Source organism: Budorcas taxicolor, chromosome 20, assembly GCF_023091745.1.
Source record: "Budorcas taxicolor isolate Tak-1 chromosome 20, Takin1.1, whole genome shotgun sequence".
NCBI lineage: Eukaryota > Metazoa > Chordata > Mammalia > Artiodactyla > Bovidae > Budorcas > Budorcas taxicolor.
Window position 1 is genome coordinate 61,500,768 of NC_068929.1, and position 21,872 is coordinate 61,522,639.

Consider the following 21,872-nt stretch of genomic DNA (forward strand, 5'->3'; position numbering starts at 1 on the left):
CCTACACCCTTGAGGCTCTCTTCACTGCCCTCCACACTTTTCTCACTGGAGGAATGTTCATATAACGTGAAATTTCCTATCTGAACCATTGTTAAGTGCAGTTGAGTGGCGCTGGGTGCTTTCACATTGCTCTTCTCCCATCCCCACCGTCCACGCTCAGCTCTCTCCATCGTCCCCGCTGAACACTGACTCCCCACCCTCCCCCAGTCCCTGACACCCACCACTCTTACTTCTGTGTCTGGGAACTCAACTACTCTCGGTACCTCATGAATAGAATAATACAGTTCTTGTCTTTTGGTCGCTCTTTGGCTTATTTCACTTCACGGAATATATTCGAGGTTCATGCATGTTGTAGCCTGTGTCAGAATGTCCTTTTCTATGGCTGAGTAATATTTCTTGTATGTATAAGCTGTATTTTGTTTATCCTTTCATCCATCCATGGGCATCTGGGTTATTTCCACATTTGTCTGCTATGAATACTGCCACTAGGAAGATGAGTGTACAAATATCCCTTTGAGTCCTTACTGTAATTCTTTTGAGTATATACCCATAGGAGGGATTGCTAAATCATATAATAATTCTGCTTTTAAGTTTTTGAGGCTCCATCATACTGATGGAGAAGCTGTACCATTTCACCTCTCCACCAGCTGTGCGGAAGGGTTCCAATTGACCACTCACCGACGTTTAACCAGTCCATCTTGTCAGTTTATTTTACGAGAATGGTCTGTATTTGCCACAAGTTCTGGTAGGAGCCAAGAGAGCTCCCTTGAAATTTTGATTCAAATATAAATTCTTTTCTGATATATTCAGGCTCAAGAGATCAGGATAGCTTTCAGATAAACTTACCACTTGTGTGGTATAAGCACCCAAAGCTTTTTACAATAAGACTCACTTGAATATACTGATAGGGCTTGATTACTTTAATAACCAGCTTTGCTAGAGTAGATAAGGATGACTCACTTCCATAGATTAAATTCTTTGTCCTGATACTGAAAAGTTCTCAAATAATGCTTTTTTCCTATTCATCTGTATTGTAGATATAAAAGAGACTTGGCAAAAATATATATATATATGTATGTATGTATATATATATATATATATATACACACACATATACATATATCTCCAATAATGGCCAATGGTGGAAAATAAACCCTTTCTTTGGGATCCATTTTAAATTACCCTTGGAAGGAAGCTTTAAAATATGATCATTTGTATGGGGTTATTTCTAGTTTTTAACAATTTTTCATTATGAAAAATTTTAGGCTTACATGAAAGTAAACACAAATCATTAGCATGCAGCAAGGCATTTCTTATAAGAAGACAGCCTTTGATTTTACGGTTGTATAGGTTTTGTTTTGCTTTGCTTAACCACCCCTCTCCTCCAGTTCTGTATACATTAGATGTGTGAGGTGAGTGGACCTCTGTATCAAGGTTAAGGCAGCAGCCCCAAATCCTCGGAGGAAGGAGGCAAGGTACTAATAAAAATGCACGTGGTCCATCCTCTCAAATGTCATCAGAAGTCTCACTGTGCCCACAGCTGGATTATGGGCACAGCCTCACTGAATCTGACAGCTTGCTAGTGGTGTCGGGGAGCCTTAGACACTAAACCCTCAGTTTCCATCGAAGGTTCTGATTTTCAGTCATCCTGACATCTCTTTAGGCTAAGAATTTGGCCATTGGAACACTTGTGCCTGGATTTCCTTTTTCTTACTTATCACCAGGTGTGTTTACTCTGGTAGCGGACACATACCTTCCACCCCTATGCCCCCTGCCTCCAAAAGAAAAAGGCCAAGGATTTGGGGTGTGTGGAAGCAGAGTCCCCACGGGGCCCAGGCTGGACTGAGGTGGCACCACAGTGCCCTCAAAGCAGCAAGAGAACTGAATGGGGTGACCGACCTTTTTCACAGCCTAAAAGAGTGAAAACCCAGCTTCCTAGGCAGAGTCTGAGATTCTAATGCCCTTCCTCCTATCTGCCCTGAGAGTCTGCTAACACACAGAAGAACTACAATTATCAGGGGACGCAAGACTAAAAGTGGCTCACAGGCTCGTTTGCTGCAGAAGTTCCCAAAACTCAAAACATTCGTGATCAGCACACTTTTCTTCCGTGTTTCATCTACCAGCTCCTCCAAAAGACCAGTAGTAAGAGATTACTGATAGAGACCAAAATAATACATATCTTCTCCCCAAACACACACACACACACACACACACCCCCTACAGCTTGGCCCTGATGTATTAGTTGGAGAGAATATTTTTGAAGCTTATCATCCAGGTCACTTTCAGTCAATAAAAACAGCCGACCATCCACAGTTTACAATTGCCATCTACACTTTGCGTTTCTTTTCATATTTGGCACCTTGGGACCTGTGAGCTGAGGAGGAAGTAGCAATAGAAGCAGTTACATAGTCTTGACACAGACTTAGTTTATTCCCTAGGTGTGCTTGTGTTTAGCTCACGTGAAAGGTTATTTCTGTGTCAGTTCAGGTTGACCTTTACTTGTTAGAAAGATGATACTGAAACAGATCCTACTTTGAACTTCAAACCTTCTCCAAACCTGCCATCCCCTAGGCTTTTCGTTGTCTGCAGCCTTTCTAGCACCTTCCTCTTAATTCCCCTCAAAGGCACAAAGTGTCAGATCAGATCCTGTCCAAACTTCAAGAGAAGGAAGTGGTAGGTAGAGCCCTCATCAGTCAGTGGGAGCCTGTAATGACTGCAGTAACTCAGAACCAGTTTTGAACCCTCCTCATTGGAACCTGCTTCACAGACCAGAAAGCTGTGCTTTGTGACTCACACTGGCCCCCGTTCCTGGTATTCACCCAGATTTCCTGCCAGGCCCATGAACCAGGACACTAGTCTTCAGATAATTGGTACCAAACAAATACTATGTGGTCACTGGTTCCGCTTAAAAACCTCACTTGGTCCTGGGTACCAGGTTAAGTTACAATCATTGTATCAATCAAAGATTCATTAAACTTGTGCTACTAAGATTGGGAGGTGGGTGGGTATAATGTCTATTTCAAGAACGCCCAGGAACTCATAAGAACCAGAAGTAACCTAATCCTAAATGTGTCTCATGCTCAAATCTCTCCTTCTCGGCAGGCGTGGACCCATGCTGGCATTCTCTTAAAACACAAATACAGTTTCCTGGTCGGATGTGCCTCAATCTCAGACGTCATAGCTCAGGTAAGTGTGGTGTGTGTGTTACAGCTGCTCCTTTCAGGTGATGGACAGAACTGGCCGACACCTCATTTACGTCCATCCATTCTGCAGTGCATCCCTACTTGATTCAAATCAAACATGGACTTTGATAAATGCTTGTTAAATGAGTGAGCAAATGAACCCTCCCATGATTACAGTGTGTAGAATCTTGCGAAAAGGGGGGATTGTAGGAATTGAATCTCACTTTCAGAGGTTTTGACCTTTATTGTTAAGGCTCTTGCATTCGAAATGACTCTAAAGCCATGGCTAGCATGTGGTCACAGGGTCACTGTGCACCTGATGGGGTGGACACACTGGCCTCTATGTGGCTGAGTCACTCCGGGCTACGTTTAGAAGAGCGTGCCTAGAAAGTAGTCTTTAATTGTCATTGCCATCTGGGCAATTCAGGCATCTTGCCCCCAGCTTAGAATCAGGAAATTGAGTCTGAGAACATTCTACTTCTGTCCAGTTTCCCCAGGGTCTGGCACCAGCCCTGGTTTCCATGCTCCATCCTTTCTTCTTCTATCAAAGATACCATGACAGGTTTTTGCAGAAGATATTTAATCGCTATACTCTGTAAGTTAGACTTAGTTCCTACAGCTGGGGATTTGGAGAGTGATCTCTTTATGGAGCAGGAGGTGGACTGATTTCTAAACTTGCTTTCCAATTCTCAATTCCGTGCTAGGAACATGTCCACGTGGTTCTTCCTGGTTTTTCCCTGCTGAGCATGCTAGTCTTTCAACCACCTTTTTGAAATAATCTACTGTTCAACTGTTAGTACCTCCCTAAAGGCCAAGAATTAAATTTCCAAATTAATTGCATTGACTCCATGGATCACTATTTAAAGTAATTTAAATTACTTCCTGCTAACATTATGAGTGTGTGTCTTTGTGTGTGTGTGTGTGTGTGTGTGTGTGTATGAGTGTGTGTGCGTTTTCTAGCACATGCCTGAATACCCCCTAACATCATTCTTTGATGTATCTTTGTTAATTTTCTTATTGAGCTATTGGAGATTTTTTGCTTGGTCTTACTTTTGATTCATCCTCTGAGGGATGATCTGAACTGCCTCGTTCACGCTAATCACTTACTGAAATTAAGGGAAATTAAGGGAACACCTCTCATTTTTAACATGAGCATTGATGCCTGAGTGAGCATCTGTAGATGTGGTATCCTCAAAGGCAAAAAGAAAAACACACATCTTTGCCTTAGATAAATACAGCAAGCATCCAAGAGTAAAAGAAATAAATCATATCCCTGAAAAATGCTTTCCCAGTATGCCCACAGCCTTTTTCCTTCTTAATTTTAAAACTAGTACTGACCCCTGCCTGCTGGGAGGGCTCGAAATTTTAGAATAAACCTACCTGGTTACTCGGGGCAATGGCAGCTGGATTCAGGTGCCATCTGACCTCGGGCTGTTCCAGGTGATATAGTTATTTTGAACCTTGTAGCTCGAGCTCCTGCCATGGTTTAGCTGAGGGAATAAATTCAGTTTTTGCTCTCACTCCCACCCTCCACTTCATTCCTCTCATTACTTGAAAGCATTTGTGAATTACCAGATCTGGTAATGAAAAAATAAATCCCAGGCAAAGTCCTTTTTTAGAAACATTTTTAAAGGTTTTTATTTTTATTTTTTAAATTATGAAAGTATGATAATGCATTTACAGGAGACTTGGAAAATCCAGAACAAAGTTACATGTAGTTTCACTATATATTACAATTGTTAAGTAGATGAATTAAGATCTTTGGTTGGAGTTTCAATATCAAGCTCTCAAAAAATTAATAAAATGAATATATAGAAAAGTAGAAGAATATGGTAGACCTGAAAAGCACCATGAACCAATTCAACATAATTAAGATTTGTACACTTTTCACACAGAAGTAGGATACAAATTATATTCAAGTTCCCATAGACTATAAACTAAGAGACATCAGAAATATCCAGGGACATAAAACAAGGTGCAAAAATTTCATGGTCTAAACGTGAAAGTCCCTTGAAATACCGCCTTGGCATAGATAGGAAGGGAGTGATCACCAATGATAACAGCAAAACAGTTTATAATGCCTTGAGTGTCAGTGCCAACTCCTGTTTAAAAAGTAATTTTTAGTAAGCTAATTAATTTCATATCATAATACAAAAAAACCTCTTGGTTTGGTTCCAACATGATACAGTTTTCTGTGTCACCATTTGAGTAATAATCATATCTTTTGTATAGATTTTATGATCACCTGGACTTTCTTAGCTTGCTCAGTATTAAATGAAACTTTGTGGAGGGGGGTGTTGTTGGACCTCTAGTTCTTTCCTCTTTCTGCTGCCTTCAGCCCTGGCCTTCTGAAGTCAGCTCAGACCCCAGAGATGGGATCCCAGGATCCCAGTTGAGTAATCTGGCCATACTACTGTAAGGCCCCTCGTCTCTTGCCTCTCCATCGCAGCCTTCTGGCGAGATCCCAGTCCTGAACCACCAATGGTGTTCAGCTTGCACCACTTGCACCCAGGTAGCAAGTGCTCCTGCAGAAAGCTTCACAGTGGGACAAACTGATCTCAGATACATTCACAGTCTCATCACTCACCTCAGCTGACTCTAGGGACCATGTCTGAGGGTCTCCACCCACCTCACTGTCCCCAGCAGATGACCTCACTGCCCACTTCACTGAGGAGCTCAAACCCACATGCCTATTCTCAGACCCCTGCCTCACCTCTGCTGTCCCCATTACAGGAAAGCACATGTCCCTCCTTGGTCCCAGGCCACTTCTTCCTCCGATGCCTGTTAGTCCGTCCTGTCCCGCTTTCTGGGGAACCTTATTCATTAGTTATCAGTGACTCCTTCTCTCTCCCCTGGATCATTTCTCTTGACATGGAAACATGCTCAAACTTCTGCCTTCTTAAAACAACCACAACCTGTGACAGATTCATGTTGATGTATAGCAAAACCAATATAATATTGTAAAGTAATTAGCCTCCAATTAAAATGAATACATTTAAATTAAAAAAAAAAACACAACCACAGCAATAGCAACAAGCTTTTTCTGGCTCCCATGTACCTCTGTAGCTACAATCCTATTTTTTCACAGCCAAACCTTTCAGAAAGGTGGTTTCCACTCAGGGTCTCCATTTCTTCCCTTCTCTTTCCTTCTTTTACCTGCTGCAGACTGACTTCCGCCCCATCAGCTCACCCACACAGTTCTCACTAATGACCTGCTTGCCATTGAATCCAGTGCAGCAGTTCCCATTGACCTCATGGATGTCTCAGTAACTCTTCATTCTGTTGACTGCGCCCTCCTCCATGAAACACCCCTTCCCACTGGCTCTCACACCACCATATCGTGGTTTTTCTTCTACTTCTGACAGCCCAGGTCATCTATTGATGTGTAAATGCTGAAGCTGCTCAAGACCCATCCCTCCTCACTGTGTATTCTATTTATGAATAATCTGATGGTTGCCCTGCATTTATACCATCTGTAACATGACTGATATTCACCAAATAATTGTCTGCAGCCAAGCCCTCTGCTCAGGGCTCTAGGCAAGGCATCTGAATGTCTCTATGATATTTCCACTCAGATCCTTCAAAGGCATCATAAGCCTCCATTCATAATCTTCGTGATCTTGATGACTGCATTTTTGAATGAACCTCTGCCCATGCCATCTGCTCAGAAACCCGGGAGCCACCCTCACAGCACCCCTCTCCATTCCCGTCTGTCTAAAACACTTAATCCTAGATGCTTCCTTATCAGCCCACTTCTCCCCATCTCTGCTGCTCTGTTCTGAGAGGTCAGCCCTCCCACCTGGATCCTTAGAGATGCTCCCTGTCCCCTGGCCTGCCCCTGTGCTCTGGGTCTCCTCCCTCCTTCCCCACTGGGACCACAGTAATCGATTCTCAGTGACATTCTGGCCACCTCACCCCCTCCTCAAACCTGCTTTCAAATTGCCTCCTTGGCGTTCTTAAGATAAAAAGCCAGTGTCCTGATCACAGGTTGAGAGGGGCTGAAAACCCACTGGCCCTGCTTCCTCCCCAGCCCAATCACTCTCCTCTGTCCCCTAGCTCTCTGCCCTCCAGCCCCTGGTCCTCCCTTCCAGACCCAATGCAGCCGAACCCCTCCCCCTGGGGGCTTTGCCTGGATCCTTCTGCCTGGAAGGGAATGCCCTGGCCTCTGCTCTCCCCACCCACCACCGGCTCCCGCAATCCGCTGCCAGCCAGCTGCCTGGGCTCTGGGTCTCAGCTCAGATGCACCCCGACGGGGCGACCCCCCTTCACTCCACAGCCTCCTCCCCACTCCCAGCACCGCCACCCTCTTCCCTTCACTGGCCTTGTCAGGGGTTGACCATGACTCCTGCCTTTCCCGTGAGGTTGTCAGCTCCAGGAGAACAGAGTCTGGGACCACCTTATCCATCATTGAATCCCCAGCCCAGAGCAGGCTCCCCCTGGGAAAATCCTTACTACTGAGCCTGTAGGTTCCGCTTGCAAAATAACCCAATACGGTTTTGATGGCTGTATCAGATTCGAAAATCTTAATTCTGGATTGAAATGCAGAAGGGCCAGCTGTTGTTTTAAACTGATAACTGACCCAACCCACAGTGAAGATGTAAGATGTACAATAAGTGTTGGACCGCATGGCATCAAGCTAGTAACAGCACGGGGGAGGCTGACAAAACCATCACTCTGGCCTTGGACAGCTCCGGGCCGAATGTCTCCTGCCGCCTCTGCCCCACTCTAGCCCACTCTGCTGCTCCTTCTGGTCCTTTCCATACCTCCCCCGCCCTTTTCCTTCACGTCCAGATCTCCTTGCTCGGGTCTGCTCACCTGGCCGTCCTGATGGCGCCACCAGGAGCCTTCCTGGACTTGGCAGAGGAGGGGTTCATCTTCACATATTCATTTTCCCTCCAGCATGTTCTCAGTCTCTAAACACCGTCATCTTCACTAACACCGTAGGTTTGTGTATGTCGAATGTGAAGCCTGCTGCAGACATACTAGTCTGTTTGCACGTTAGGGCCCCTGAGAGGTGTTTGATTAGTTAGAGAAATAAATGGGCATCTTGGCCACATCACAAAACTCAATCTTCTGTTCCAAAAACAATAGGGCCTTAACAAGGCTTTGCCCAGCTGGTCTTTGCCATCCTTCAGTTAATACGACTTCACTTTCTCTTTTCACTTTCATGCACTGGAGAAGGAAATGGCAACCTACTCCAGTGTTCTTGCCTGGAGAATCCCAGGGACGGCGGAGCCTGGTGGGCTGCCGTCTGTGGGGTCGCACAGAGCCGGACACGACTGAAGCGACTTAGCAGCAGCAGCAGCAGCAGTTAATATAGAACATTTGTTCCCCTGGGAAGCAGCAGGCACGGAGACAGTCACGGGCATCTTTCCTTCCATCAGTGGGCTCTACTGTATCCTCAGTGAGCGTGAACGTGAGTGTGTGATCGTGAGCATGAATGGACACTCATGTCATCCGTGCTCCGGGCAGCCAGGTCCTGCCCAGGCAGCCGGGCCACACAGCTCTGTCGTCTGCATTCCCCTGAGCACATCTCTGACAGGTTCTGTCGCATTTAGTGGTTTAAGAACAACAGCCCCGGCACACGTGTCAGTTTGTGAGATAAGCTGACCACCTCTAACGTCTGATACTTTTCTTTCATTCCAAAGTTCCTCTGGGTTGCTCTGTTCCCTACAGAATGCACGCATTTGATGAATCATGCTCATTCTCCAGCTTCTTTTTCCACTTTCTGTCACCAGTCATTTCTTGAGAATGCAGCGATCAGAGTATGCCTCCTTTGGTCAGACTCACTTAGCAGCGGTATATTTCACAAGCCTATCCTTCCGTGGATGACTGGCTAAGAAGGTTGATGTAGCTCAGATACTCTCTCCCCTCCCCTATTTTCCTACCTCTGCATCCGCTATTCCTCAGGGCTCCTCCCAAGATGGGAACCCCAGGACTCTGCCCAGAGGCTGGACTGATTCCCTCATTTCTACAAGATGGGAAGTTAAGTAGTTTGATAAATTTGCTTTAGAGCCTGTACCATTCAATAGAGATTGACACTTTACTCTTATTTCAGTCCCTGCTGACGTTGTATTTTTTTGACCTATGCCACATTTGTAAGTCGATATCTTAAATTTTGATTGTCTGGTTTTATAATTAACACTGGTGGCTTTCGCAGCATGTTTAGCGGAGTCCATGTTATATACGTAAATGGCCGTTTTTCTGTTGCCCGTCGCTGGCCACTGTTCTGTCCTTTGTGGAAGGTCACTTAGGTCCTCTGGTGTGGATTACATGTGCACCTGGAGAGGGCAAAACTCTTCTGTATCGTTTAGGGTCTGGAAGCCAAAGCTTCTGGCTAGTCTTTAGCAATAACGTTAACCAGGTGTGTAGTTGCCTTAAAAGAAACACTTAGTGGTGAACAGAGCAGAGTGGCCACGAGTCCTTCCAGTGCTTCCCAAGCATCTGAGCCTGGATGCCCCAAGAGAAGCGTTGAGCGGTAGCCCCAGGTCCTGCTCTCCTCATCTGCAGTGCCAAGGCTTCTGCTCAGAGATCCATCTCAGTTGCGGGTGCAAGAGGTTGGGCTTGGCTTCTGTTAACTGGCTGCATCCCCTCCCTGATGACTGTCTGTTTCCCCACCTCTCAGGTCGTTTTTGTAGCCATTCTACTTCACAGTCACCTGGAGTGCAGGGAGCCGCTGCTCATCCCCATCCTGTCCTTGTACATGGGCGCCCTCGTGCGCTGCACCACCCTGTGTCTGGGCTACTACAAGAACATCCACGACATCATCCCGGACAGGAGTGGACCGGAGCTGGGGGTAGGTCCTTAGACCCCAAGGAAGAGCCTGTCTGTATATCCGAGGGGAATACAATTTGATCCTACCCCTGTGATTCAACGTATCAGCATAACAGGCAGGTGCTCTGGGATGTCATATCCCAAGGTCAAGTGCTTGGTAACGTCCATGGGGATAAACAGCTGGAGAGCTGATGAACTCTAGAGATGGAAGAGAGACCTTAGAGGTCACTCTCCAGCCTTCTTATCTCCATACAAGAAGACTGAGTCACAGTGAATCACGTCAGGCCCAGGCGGAGGCACAGTGTTGATGGTTCTTCTTACTCTGCGGTCAAAAGGAAGTCACTCTGTGATCAACAAAGATTTCAGGAGCCCTGGTACCACTGACCTCACATTTGTTTAATTTCACAGCAGGGATCCAAACTGGGTTTGGGCTTTCTCTACTGGCTAAACACACTCATTCAGGTACCTTCTACAGAGAGAGTTGGGGAGGGTTTAGGTGACACCTAATTTCTAAATTTAAAATTTAGAAATTTTAAATATGGTCTGTGGCCTCAGTCAGCTTCATGTCCCATTTGGCTTAGTCACCAACACAGGAACAATATTCAGACAAGACAGCACAGAGACCACAATGGGAATACAAGAGCCTCCCCTCTGAGGCTAAGAGAAGGAAGAGAGGGATGTGGTCTCAGAAGCCCTCCTGATGGAGGCAGAGATTGGCCTGTGCCTCAAAAGGTGAATATGGTACAAACAAGGTATAATCTTACCCAGATGACCAAAGTGTTCTTTTCATCACTGGTGTAAACAGTATCTGATTTATATGTATGCTAATCTTCTCTACCCTCTGATACTAATTGAGTTGGTCTATCCAGCTATAAGGCAAATAGACATGACTTTGTATTTATATATAAATATAAATAGACCACTCTATCCCTGGGTCAGGAAGATCCCCTGGAGGAGGGCAGGGCAACCCACTTCAGTTTTCTTGCCTGGAGAATCCCATGGACAGAGGAGCCTGGCAGGCTACAGTCCATGGGGTCACAAAAGTCAGACATGACTGAAGCCACTTAGCATGCAAAGTGGTATGTATATATGTACATGAATGTGTGTGTGTGGACACACACACACACATATATGTATGTATGTATATGTATATATAGGGCTGCTCTGGTGGTTCAGACAATAGAGAATCTGCCTGCAATGCAGGAGACCCAGGTTCGACTCCTGGGTCAGGAAGATCCTCTGGAGAAGGGAATGGCTACTCACTCCAGTATTCTTGCCTGGGAAATCTCATGGACAGAGGAGCCTAGTGAGCTACAGTCCGTGGGGTTGCAAAGAGTCAGACATGACTGAATGACGAGCAATTTCAATTTATATATATATATATAAATTGAGTACATTACCACACTCTAACCCTGATCCCACCTTTGACCACATGTTACTTTTGTCATGTCAAAACAGTCCTTGTACTGACCACTCACCTTAATCTGAGGTCAGGCCATCAATAATATCAGATTGAGAGATTTCCATCATGAGGACCACCACGTCAGATTGGTCTTGATGATAGCAATCCATCTTAACATTCAGCTGCTAGCAAAGCGAAATAAAGTGACTGGGATGGCTCCAGGACGCAACACTTACCTTTATGAAGACTCAAAACCAAAGTCACGTGATAAAAGCCAGGTGTTAAAGATAGTGCCTATCTTTGCTGTGGAATTTTTAATAAATAGCCTTTTCTTTACTGTGCTTTTATTTTGCTTATGGTTCTGAACACTTACATGACTTCTGTCAGAGCCTTGAGATTAGGAACGTCTGTCATAGACTTATAGAGTGCCCAAATAATTAGGCTATTCGTGACCATACTGATTCCAAAATAAATTATAATAATGTTTTACTTCTTCGAGCTACCTCTTACCGACATGGCTTCTAGCCAGTCAGTTTTATGATATGAACAAGAACTTTTCCCACCTGTTTCTCAGGCTGTGAAGCTGGGTTCTGCTTGGGTTAGCGTTGCCCTGTTTAGACAATAGTGGTTTGAAGCCATCAAGCTTAAAGGCGTGTTTTGATTTCACGGGAGCTTGCCAGCTGTCTAAGTTCAATTCTAATAAGACTGTACATTTTATTTTAATTCAGCTTGGCTTGTCTACAGAGGCTTTTCCTACATTATTTTTAAGTATAGTGAATTGACTCATGATTGACATCAAAAGAAAAGGCTTTGACTCCGAATTATTTTTTTCTGTTCTCCTTCTCAAGTTCAGCGAACTTTATCCCATTTTGTTGATACAGGGAGATGCAACAATAAGAAAGATGCTGAGTTTCTGGTGGCCTCTGGCGCTCATCTTGGCCACACAGAGAATCAGTAGGCCCATTGTCAACCTCTTTGTTTCCCGGGACCTCGGTGGCAGTTCTGCAGCTACGGAGGTAAGGCCCCTTCTGGGAACATGGGTGCCCAAAGTCACCGTGTAACAAATGTGGGTGGGGAGGTGGCTGACAGTTTGTTTCCAGTTCCTCTTGAGAGCGAAGAAATTCTGTGATATTAAGTTCTATGATACCTTCACACAAGAAAGCATTGAGGATCTCCATCTGTGACTTAGAATGATGTGATTTTGTTTTTTTATGAGTATGGAAACAGTGACAGACTTTATTTTCTTGCCTTCCAAAATCACTGTGGACAGTGACTGCAGCCATGAAATTAAAAGACACTTGCTCCTTGGAAGAAAAGCTATGACAAACCTAGACAGTGTAATAAAAAGCAGAGACATTACTTTGCCAACACAGGTCTGTATAATGAAAGCTATGGTTTTTCCAGTAGTTGTATATGGATGTGAGAATTGGACCGTACAGATGGCTGATCACCGAAGAATTTATGCTTTCCAACTGTGGTGCTGGAGAAGACTCTTGAGAGTCCCTTGGACTGCAAGAAGATCCAACCAGTCAATCCTAAAGGAGATCAACCCTGAATATTCATCGGAAGGACTGATGCTAAAGCTCTAATACTTTAGCCACCTGATGCAAAGAGCCAGCTCATGGGAAAAGACCCTGATGCTGGGAAAGATTGAGGGCAGGAGGAGAAGGGGAAGACAGAGGATGAGAGAGTTTGAGCAAACTCCTGGGAGATAGTGAAGGACAGAGAAGCCTGGCGGGCTGCAGTCCGTAGGGTCACAGAAAGCCAGATGCGTCTAAGCAACTGAATGAGTATAATGAGTAGGGAGGAAGATATCTTATTCTTCCTTCTCTTTTACCACATGAAAAAACCGAGGTAAGGATGCAAAAGTAGCAAGAAGCTGGACTGTGTTAGAATCCAGGTTTTCTTTCTCCCACTCACTGGCCTCTCCATTTCCCCGTGGAGTCAGCGTGGAGCCTCTTCACTGCAGTCACAGAGGACGATGGGACTGGCCATGCGCAGAAGTACCCAGCAGGCAAGGGCTGATGCTTCCACGTTCCGCCGACCTCCCTCACCTGTCGCTGCTCCGCCTCCTGAATGTGCCACCCAACCTACCATGGCTTCTGCATCTTCGGCAACCTGCGCTCTTTCAAAGGAGGGTCTCCTCTATTTACTCACAACTCAAGAAATTGATCTGGAAACTGGCAGCTCCTCCAGGGAGAGAGTTGAAACATTTTTAAAATATTTTTCCATCATGCCAGTATGGTATGAACAAATAGAAAGACTTTGTTTGTTTGCTCATCTGCTGCCTTCTGGGGAATTAATTCTGGCTCTGGGACTGCTGATCCTTCAGGAAAGCCGGTGGCCGCTCCCAAGGGCCTCCTGTTTACACAACTGCCCTTGCGTGCACTTTCAGCACATCTCCAGGCCGGGGTCTCTTGCCAGGTTCCATGTCCCGGGAAGCAGCTCATGTTGGCCTGGAAAGAGAAGTACATAAGTCACAAGCCGAATGCTTTCTCTTGCCTCCGTGGGTCCCTGGATTTTGTTTTCTTGACTCACAAATGTCCTTTGGGGCGGCTTCTGTAACATGGCAGCTTTTTAACCTAATACTTTTGTTTCAGCTGTCCTGTAAAAAGTATGGGACACGCCCCATCCCCACCAATCACCTGTGTGCTAGAATTCCATCTTCCCCTAAAAATAAAAAGACAACCAAGATAATTTGTAGGTTAAAATCATTTCTAAATGGACTTCAGTACATAGAGACAGACCTCAGCATAGGGAGACAGAACTGACATGAATTAACCGTCTGCTTCTGATGGTATTGGCACTTGCATACATCTCATCGACTCCCAACATCTCTGTGCCGTGGTTGTTCTTAGTCTCGTGGTTTCTCTGGAGGAACAGAGAGGGGGCCTGAGAGGGTTCATGCTTCACACACACCTGGGAAGTGATGGAGTGATGCTGGAATCCAGATCTGCCTGATTCCACCACCTACTCCTCAGAGCAGTGTCTTCACCAGCTGAAGACCCACCTCACTCACATTCCTGGCATCAAAATGAAGGGTGACTGCAACCATGAAATTAAAAAACGCTTGCTCCCTGGAGGAAAAGCTATGACAAGCCCAGAAAGCATAGTAAAAATCAGAGACATCTCTTTGCCAGCTAAGGTCTGTATAGTCAAAGCTGTGGTTTTTCCAGTAGTCATGTACAGATAGGAGAGTGGGACCATAAAGAAGGCTGAGTGCCGAAGAATTGAAATGTGGTGTTGGAGAAGACACTTGAGAGTCCCTTGTACTGCAAGGAGATCAAACCAGTCCATCCTAAAGGAAACCAACCCTGAATATTCATTGGAAGGACTGATGCTGAAGCTGAAACTCCAATACTTTGGCCACCTCATGCGAAGAGTTGGCTCATTGGAAAAGACCCTGGTGCTGGGAAAGATTGAAGGCAGGGGAGGAGAAGGGGATGACAGAGGATGATATGGTTGGATGGCATCATCAGCTCAATGGACATGAATTTGAGCAAGCTCCAGGAGTTGGTGAAGGACAGGGAAGCCTGGCATGCTGCAGTCCGTGGGGTCGCAAAGAGAGGAACGTGACTTAGAGACTGAACAACACAAAGAAATGAAACTCTCCTATTCCTGTTTGGCTTCCTGTGAGAAGTATTAGTTGTCTCAAGTTAAACATCAGAATTGGGCTCTCCTGGGCTGAACAGACTGGAAGGGAGGTGAGTGAGGTGGCGCGTACCATAAAGCCATGGACAGGTGCGCACCATCAGCTTCCCTGAAGGACGGCGTGGAGGCGGAGAGGTGGTCCCTGAGTGCTGAGTGTTCAGAGAGCAGGGGTGGAGCTCAGAATCGCATCTGGTGACTCAAGAATCCGGCTAGACTAGAAGGTTCCATTTGGCTCTGTGAGAACCTGGAGGACCAGGGTTGAAATCTTGGCTTTTCAATCCGTGATCAGGGCCTGGATAAATGTATCTAAAACAAGATGCATCCTCCTAGCCTCAGATGCACACCCTGGACCTGCTCAGCCTGCTCCCCAGGATGCAGGGGGCCTCTGCCCCTTCCTCCTGCTTCAGGGCCATCCCAAGGCTGGCCATGCTGTCACCCGGGATGGAATGACTTGTCGGGGGACTGTAGCTGAGACAGCTCGCGCTGCCACGTGGCAGGTGGCAGGCAGAGGCTGGAGATGCTCTCTGCGGATGCCTTGCTAACTGCTGGTTCTTCCTCTTGCAGGCCGTGGCAATTCTGACGGCCACATACCCCGTGGGTCACATGCCGTATGGCTGGTTGACGGAAATCCGTGCTGTCTACCCTGCTTTTGACAAGGTGAGAACCCTGAGCGGCGTGGTTTCCAAAACACTCTCTTTAAAATTAGCGTTTGAGAGACAGCAATCTCCGGTGATGGACACCTCGCTGTCTCTCAGCCTCACCTCCCTCTGCAAGGTTGATGTAGCATTGGGGCTGGCAGAGGTAATTATGGAACACGTCCCTCAGGAAATCACAGAGGCAAATTGATGCTTGCCTTGATGTGGCTCCCAGAACGTGTCTCCAAACTGGTCCTCACTTCTAGGTTACTCCTGTTGAGAAATTATTTGCAAAAGGAAAATGATGCTCTCAAAAAAATTAATATATTGTTTTTGTTTCTGTGGTTTGTTACTTTTTGTTTTTTGGTTTTTACTGACCTCATAGCTGATGTGAAGGTACAGACAGTTGTGTGCTTGAGTTCATAAGCTTATGGCTTTCTTTCGAGGGGGTACATGCACACCCTGGGTCCAGGCTGGTTCAGTTCAGTTGCTCAGTCATGTCTGACTCTTTGTGACCCCATGGACTGCAGCACTCCAGGCTTTCCTGTCCATCGCCAACTCCTGGAGGTTACTCAGACTCATGCCTATTGAGTCAGTGATACCATCCAACCATCTCCTCTTTTGTCCTCCCCTTCTCCTCCTGTCTTCAATCTTTCCCAGCATCAGGGTCTTTTCCAGTGAGTCAGTTCTTCACATCAGGTGGCCAAAGGATTGGAGTTTCAGCTTCAGCATCAGTCCTTCCAATGAATATTCAGGACTGGGATGTACTTATTCTAGCTGAAAGCTTCTGCTGACATTGCAGGGAGGCACATAAGTCTTCAGATCTGTAACCTGAGACCAGGTCAACACTGACCTGCAGATCATTTGAGAAATGCCTTTTTCATTCAAGCATAATTATTTAAACTTTCAACCTAAAGCAAATAAGTAGAAAAAGAGACCCCTCCCCCAAAAGATTGTATGTAATGTTTTAAAATGAAAAAATAGGAAAAAAGCAAACAACGTACCCCTTGTACTCATAATAGCAACTGTTTGGATTTCTGTAGAACTAGCTCAGAGTCATTGCTGACATCATTTTAATCTGGTCCCAAAAGAGCCCTGAGAGGTGACGAGAGGAAGTCTGTTCACCAGCGTCCCCAGCAGATTACCTGCCTCTCTCCCCCCACCCATAATCAGTCATCTGTGAGTAGCAGCTCCCTTCCAGGCAAGTCAGGGATCACCCCCACACAGCCACACACGAGAGAGGGAGGCTCTCGTTCAGAACTGTTTACAGGGTTGGAACTTCCCCAGTAAACAATGAGCTGGACGTTCCACCACTTGCCAACATTCACTTGGAGCATCAGAATGCAGAGTGTGTCCTAAAAAATGCCTTTGATGCCTGCTTCCCAGCCCTTTGAGAGTGGACTTCAGAAGGTCTGAGTCACACGCAGCAGACAGCTTTGTTGGACTGGGTTTAAGCCAATCTATGGAGGGAAATCAGTATTCTCATGTCAAGGAACACGTGTATAGAAGTAAGTCCTCGAAAACCAAGATGGATATAAGTCTTCTTGCCAGATGTTTAGCTCTTGGAGAATAAGACTATATCATAAAATCCAATAGCAGGGTTCTACTTGTGTTCGAACCTCCTGGCTGTGAGCGTCTCATCTGAAATTGGTTTTGGCTACCGTGAAATGATTAAACTTAACAATACAGCCCTGTCCAATTTCGCTAAGAGCAGCCAAGTAAAACATTGTTTTATGCACGATCACAGAGGTTAGACGCTATGAAAAAAATCCTAAAGGGATCCCTCAAGCCCGATGCTGGAGGAAATCAGGATCCTTGTGAAACCTCCTCGTCGTCACCATGCATTCCACTGCACCACTCCGGCCATTCCCATGAATGCTGTCTATTCACCCAGATCTTAGACACCTCTGTGTGGACTTCCGGAATTTGCTGCATTGACAGTTGAAAATCCTTAGCCTGCTTGTGGGTTCCAGACTTAGAGATTTAACATTTCTCGCATAACTTCTGATGTTTCTAGCTAAACAGGGAGATGGGAGAGTTTTCCACTCTTCCTCATTCTCCCTAGTGTTCGGTTATCATCTTGCAAAAGACTGTGTCTCTGCGAAAAAGCCGACGGGGCAAGCAAGACGAGACACTGATGCTGAGCTAATCATACGTGCTGGTTTACTCCAACCATATTGGCAAACACATTCGCTGTCTTAAAAATCAAAGCACACTTGAGGGAGCTGGGGCCCGTGGCTGCCACCACGAGGGGGCGGGGGGCAGGCACATGCATTTGGAAGAGGAGCCTCCTCCTCCTCACCCAGCCCACCAGGGGACCACCCTCGTGGATCCCTGGGGGAGAGCAGATGAAGAGATGGCCCACGTGCTGTGATGGGCACTGTGCCAGCACAGCAGTCTGTTTTCCAGGAAAAGCAGGTGTGCTTTAGATACCGGAGTGAAGAAAATGGAAACCCCTCCAGAGGTTTGCACTGGCAGCACAAACAAGAAGGGCTTCCAGAGGCTGTCTCAGCCTCTGATGGGAAGCACACATCAAAAGGTCTCTTGCAAGTGGGGCCTGTAACACCTCCGCGTGCACATCTGCCATTAGGCTGACATGCGAGCCAGGGGCTTGTCGTTTGTTTCCGTGAGTCAACTCTGGGGCTCGGTGGATCCATAACGAGGCGGGTGTTGTTTTTCTCAGCTGCTGTTCATAGTCAAGGGCCGGACACGCGACCCTCAATCAAGGTTTTGATTGAGTGGCAGGTACACTTAGCAATGACCCTGAGATGGCATCAGCCAGCCTCAGGGATGTGTCTGAGGGCCCCTACATCCGTGTGCTCACATTTCAATTTAATAAGGGCTGTTTGAGCATCTTCTCTACTTAAGAAAGGTGTGCTGAGTTGCAGGAGCTAAAGAGATGGGTGAAACACCCAGTCCTTTATCTCAGGGAGCAAATGTGCCCCTCACAGGAATCTTGACATGTGCCCCCAGATACGATCTGGGGGCTCAGTTGCCCTCCTTGCCTGCAGAGCCCAGGGCGGTCGAACACTGCAGGAGGGGCTGGGGCCCTGAACTAGGTGGGTGGGCACCCAGCGCCCCGAAGAGGAGACTGACTCCGGAGACACTGCTGGGCAATTCAGTCCGGAACTCCCTCTGGTTAGCCGTCATGTCCAAAAGCCTGACAGCTGTCTGAGAGAGACGTCCAGTCACAGCCGTGTTCGAGCTGTCCCTTGACATCTATGCTTCAGACGCGTCAAATCAAACAGAAATGAGATGCTCGGTAAGAAGCACGAGTGGTCAGCCCAGGATAACCCGGAGCCTTTTCTTGCCCCCCTAGAATAACCCCAGCAATAAACTGGTGAGCACGAGCAACACGGTCACGGCAGCCCACATCAAGAAGTTCACGTTCGTCTGCATGGCCTTGTCGCTGACGGTAAGGACAGACCCACCCCTGCCCCCGCCTCTGTGTCTGGTTTTAGAAAAGAGGAAATTGCCGTTTTAAAGGGAGAAGTCTTGTATTCCATAATGCAGTGCTATGCTGGATAAGGTGACAGCCTCTCCTGGATATTTTCATCCCAAAATACAAACGACAGTTAATCAAGGATGGCGTTGGGGCTACACTTCTCCTGGTGGCTCAGACAGTAAAGAATCTGCCTGCAGGCAAGAGACCTGGGTTCGATCCCTGGTTTTGGAAGATCCCCTGGAGAAAGCAAATGGCCATCAACTCCAGTGCTCTTGCCTGGAGAATTCCTTGGACAGAGGAGCCTGGCAGGCTACAGTCCATGGGGCCACAAAGTGTCAGACTAAGTGACGGACTAAGCAACTTTCACTTTCATCGAGTCTAAGAATAGAGGGTCAACTTCTGGCATTTCTGTAAGGGGCTTCTTCCTGCTGAAGAAAGGCAGGCTTCACCTTTCTTAATGATATTCTGTCTTACTGAATAATTTCCAGCCCATCTTTAAACACTCAGAGTCAACTGTCTCTTTTCCAAATTTAATTGGTATGATTTGTTTCATGGGTAAAATTCCTTTCTTTGTATGTTTACACTGCTCTATCCTTCCTATGGAGCCATCGTTCACCACACACTTACCAGGCACCTACAGGATCCGAAACCCCATGCCATCTTCAAGGACAGAGGTGTGAACAAGAGTGGATAGCGCCTCCTTGTTGGCAGGGCCTGTCAGTGACGCTGCACAGCCTTAAATAAGCAGTACACACCCTACCTTTATCAACTCACCTGGGCAGTTCAGATGTAGGAGATATGTTCCGAAAACATGAGAAAAAATTCCAAAATGCTCTATAACCCCAAGCACACAGTATATAATTTAAGGCTGTTTATAACATTTATCAACAGTAGCAAGAAAATAATGGCATTTATAAACAACTCCACATCGTAGACTGCGCTCTGTGCGTTCTAAAGATGGAGATGAGAAGAGGATAAGATGAAAGAGGGGTCTCTTGACTTCACTTCCTTGTTTGTTGTGGTGGCTACGTATTTAAGTCCTGTAGAAATTCTGCTTTTTTCACAGCATACGGGAAAAACCGTAACAGAAATAGCTGAGTGTGTGCAGTTCCCATCATAAACGACTGATACTGAGGACATAAGACAAGAAGAGGTTTGGGGACAAGTGATGACAGGACCATCGTGAGCGTTGTCACTGGCCTTTATCACAAAAACCACTTAGCTAGATGAGCCCTAAGAGGGGTCCCTTAAAATCAAGTCTGATACACATTTTAAACCTCACTTGGATTTTTTTTTTAAAAACATAGTTTAATATTTGATCCTTTGACCCAACAACACCTGAATAAACTCATCAAGGACAACACAAGGTCTGTAGCCCATCACCTAAGGCCTCTGACACTGGGTCCTGACTCGGCATCCTTGGCCACCCCATCACCCCAGCCCAGCCCTTCCTCTCAGTCCGTCCCCCATGAAACTGGGAAACTGCAAGGGGATGTCAGAAGCATATTCCAGGCCCTCTCCCCGGGGTGGGGAGACCTCTGATAGCACGCCTGCCTGAGTCAGGTAAGTCACCCCCGGCAACCCTGTTCTCCTGGTTGTATTATTTCTCCCTACAGTGTGCAAATTTTTCCATAGTTCCCTAAAACATTAGCAAAACACTGCACAACCTTGAAACCACTTAAAAGAGGATTTTAGGAAAAACAGAGAACGTTTCTATTCCCGGAAAAGACTTCAGCTTTTGGAGCCTGTGTTAAGTGACTGAAAGTTGGTTCGGATGCCAGGGTCTGTGACTTGGGCACCATCCAGCTCCGAGAGCTGGAAGCTTTGGGCTGTTGCTCACTCTGCGGTCAGGGTCTGGCTCCCCTGTCTCCTCTCACTCCATGTGGACCTCTTCCCTCAGTTATGGTCAAGTCTGACACAGAACCTTAGCAGACTGAGTTTACAGATATTCCTTCCTTCCTTCAGTTCACAGGCAATACTCTATACTTCTAAAACAAAAGCAGCAAGTGTATTTTGAAGTGATAACCATGTAAAAGCTAGAAAAATGCTTCGATCTCCCACAGAGGTTATTTAAGTTTTAGTTTTATTTAATTTTAGCTATTTAATTATTCTAATGCTACCATCTATGCATCCATGTTAAGTTGCTTCAGTTGTGCCCAACTCTTTGCAACCCTGACCCTATGAATTGTAGCTCACCAGGCTCCTCTGTCCATGGGATTTCCCAGGCAAGAATACTGGAGTGAGTTGCCATTTCCTTCTCCAGGGGATCTTCCTGACCCAGGGATCAAACCCGAGTCTCCTCCATTGGCAGGTGGGTTCTTTACCACTGAGCTACCTGAGAAGCCCAGATTACAGTATAGAATAAACCTGACTTTTAAAAAGGTCCTCCGAGGAGGCTTGGTGGTAAAGAATCTGCCTGCCAATGGGGTTGCAAAGAGTCGCACATGACTCAGCAACTTAGCAACAACAAATAACTTTTATGTGCACTGGGAAACCAAAAAATCATGTGTCTCACTTTATTGCAATGTTTACTTTATGGTGATGGCCCGAAATAGTTCCAAGAGATGTCTATACACGTATTTAATAAGGCTTAAATTTTAAATCGTGCTTTATCGCAATATTCACTTTACTGGGGAAGTAAAAAGTGAAAGTGTGGAAGTGTTAGTCACTCAGTTGTGTCTGACTCTTTGTGACCCCATGGACTGTAGCCCACCATGCTCCTCTGTCTGTAGAATTTTCCAAGAAAGAATACTGGAGTGGATTGCTGTTTGCGTCCCCAGGGG

The 21,872-nt window shown here is 46.2% G+C and overlaps 1 protein-coding gene across 1 annotated transcript in view; it reads left to right on the forward strand.

Annotated features, from left to right (window-relative positions):
- Window positions 1-21,872, forward strand: part of ANKH (ANKH inorganic pyrophosphate transport regulator) — a 167,934-nt gene that overhangs the window by 111,568 nt on the left and 34,494 nt on the right. Inside the window, exons 4-8 of the mRNA XM_052659052.1 lie at window positions 3,103-3,186; window positions 9,808-9,978; window positions 12,240-12,374; window positions 15,574-15,666; window positions 18,964-19,059. Of these exons, the coding sequence (XP_052515012.1) occupies window positions 3,103-3,186; window positions 9,808-9,978; window positions 12,240-12,374; window positions 15,574-15,666; window positions 18,964-19,059 (579 nt within the window). The remainder of the gene's footprint in view (window positions 1-3,102; window positions 3,187-9,807; window positions 9,979-12,239; window positions 12,375-15,573; window positions 15,667-18,963; window positions 19,060-21,872) is intronic.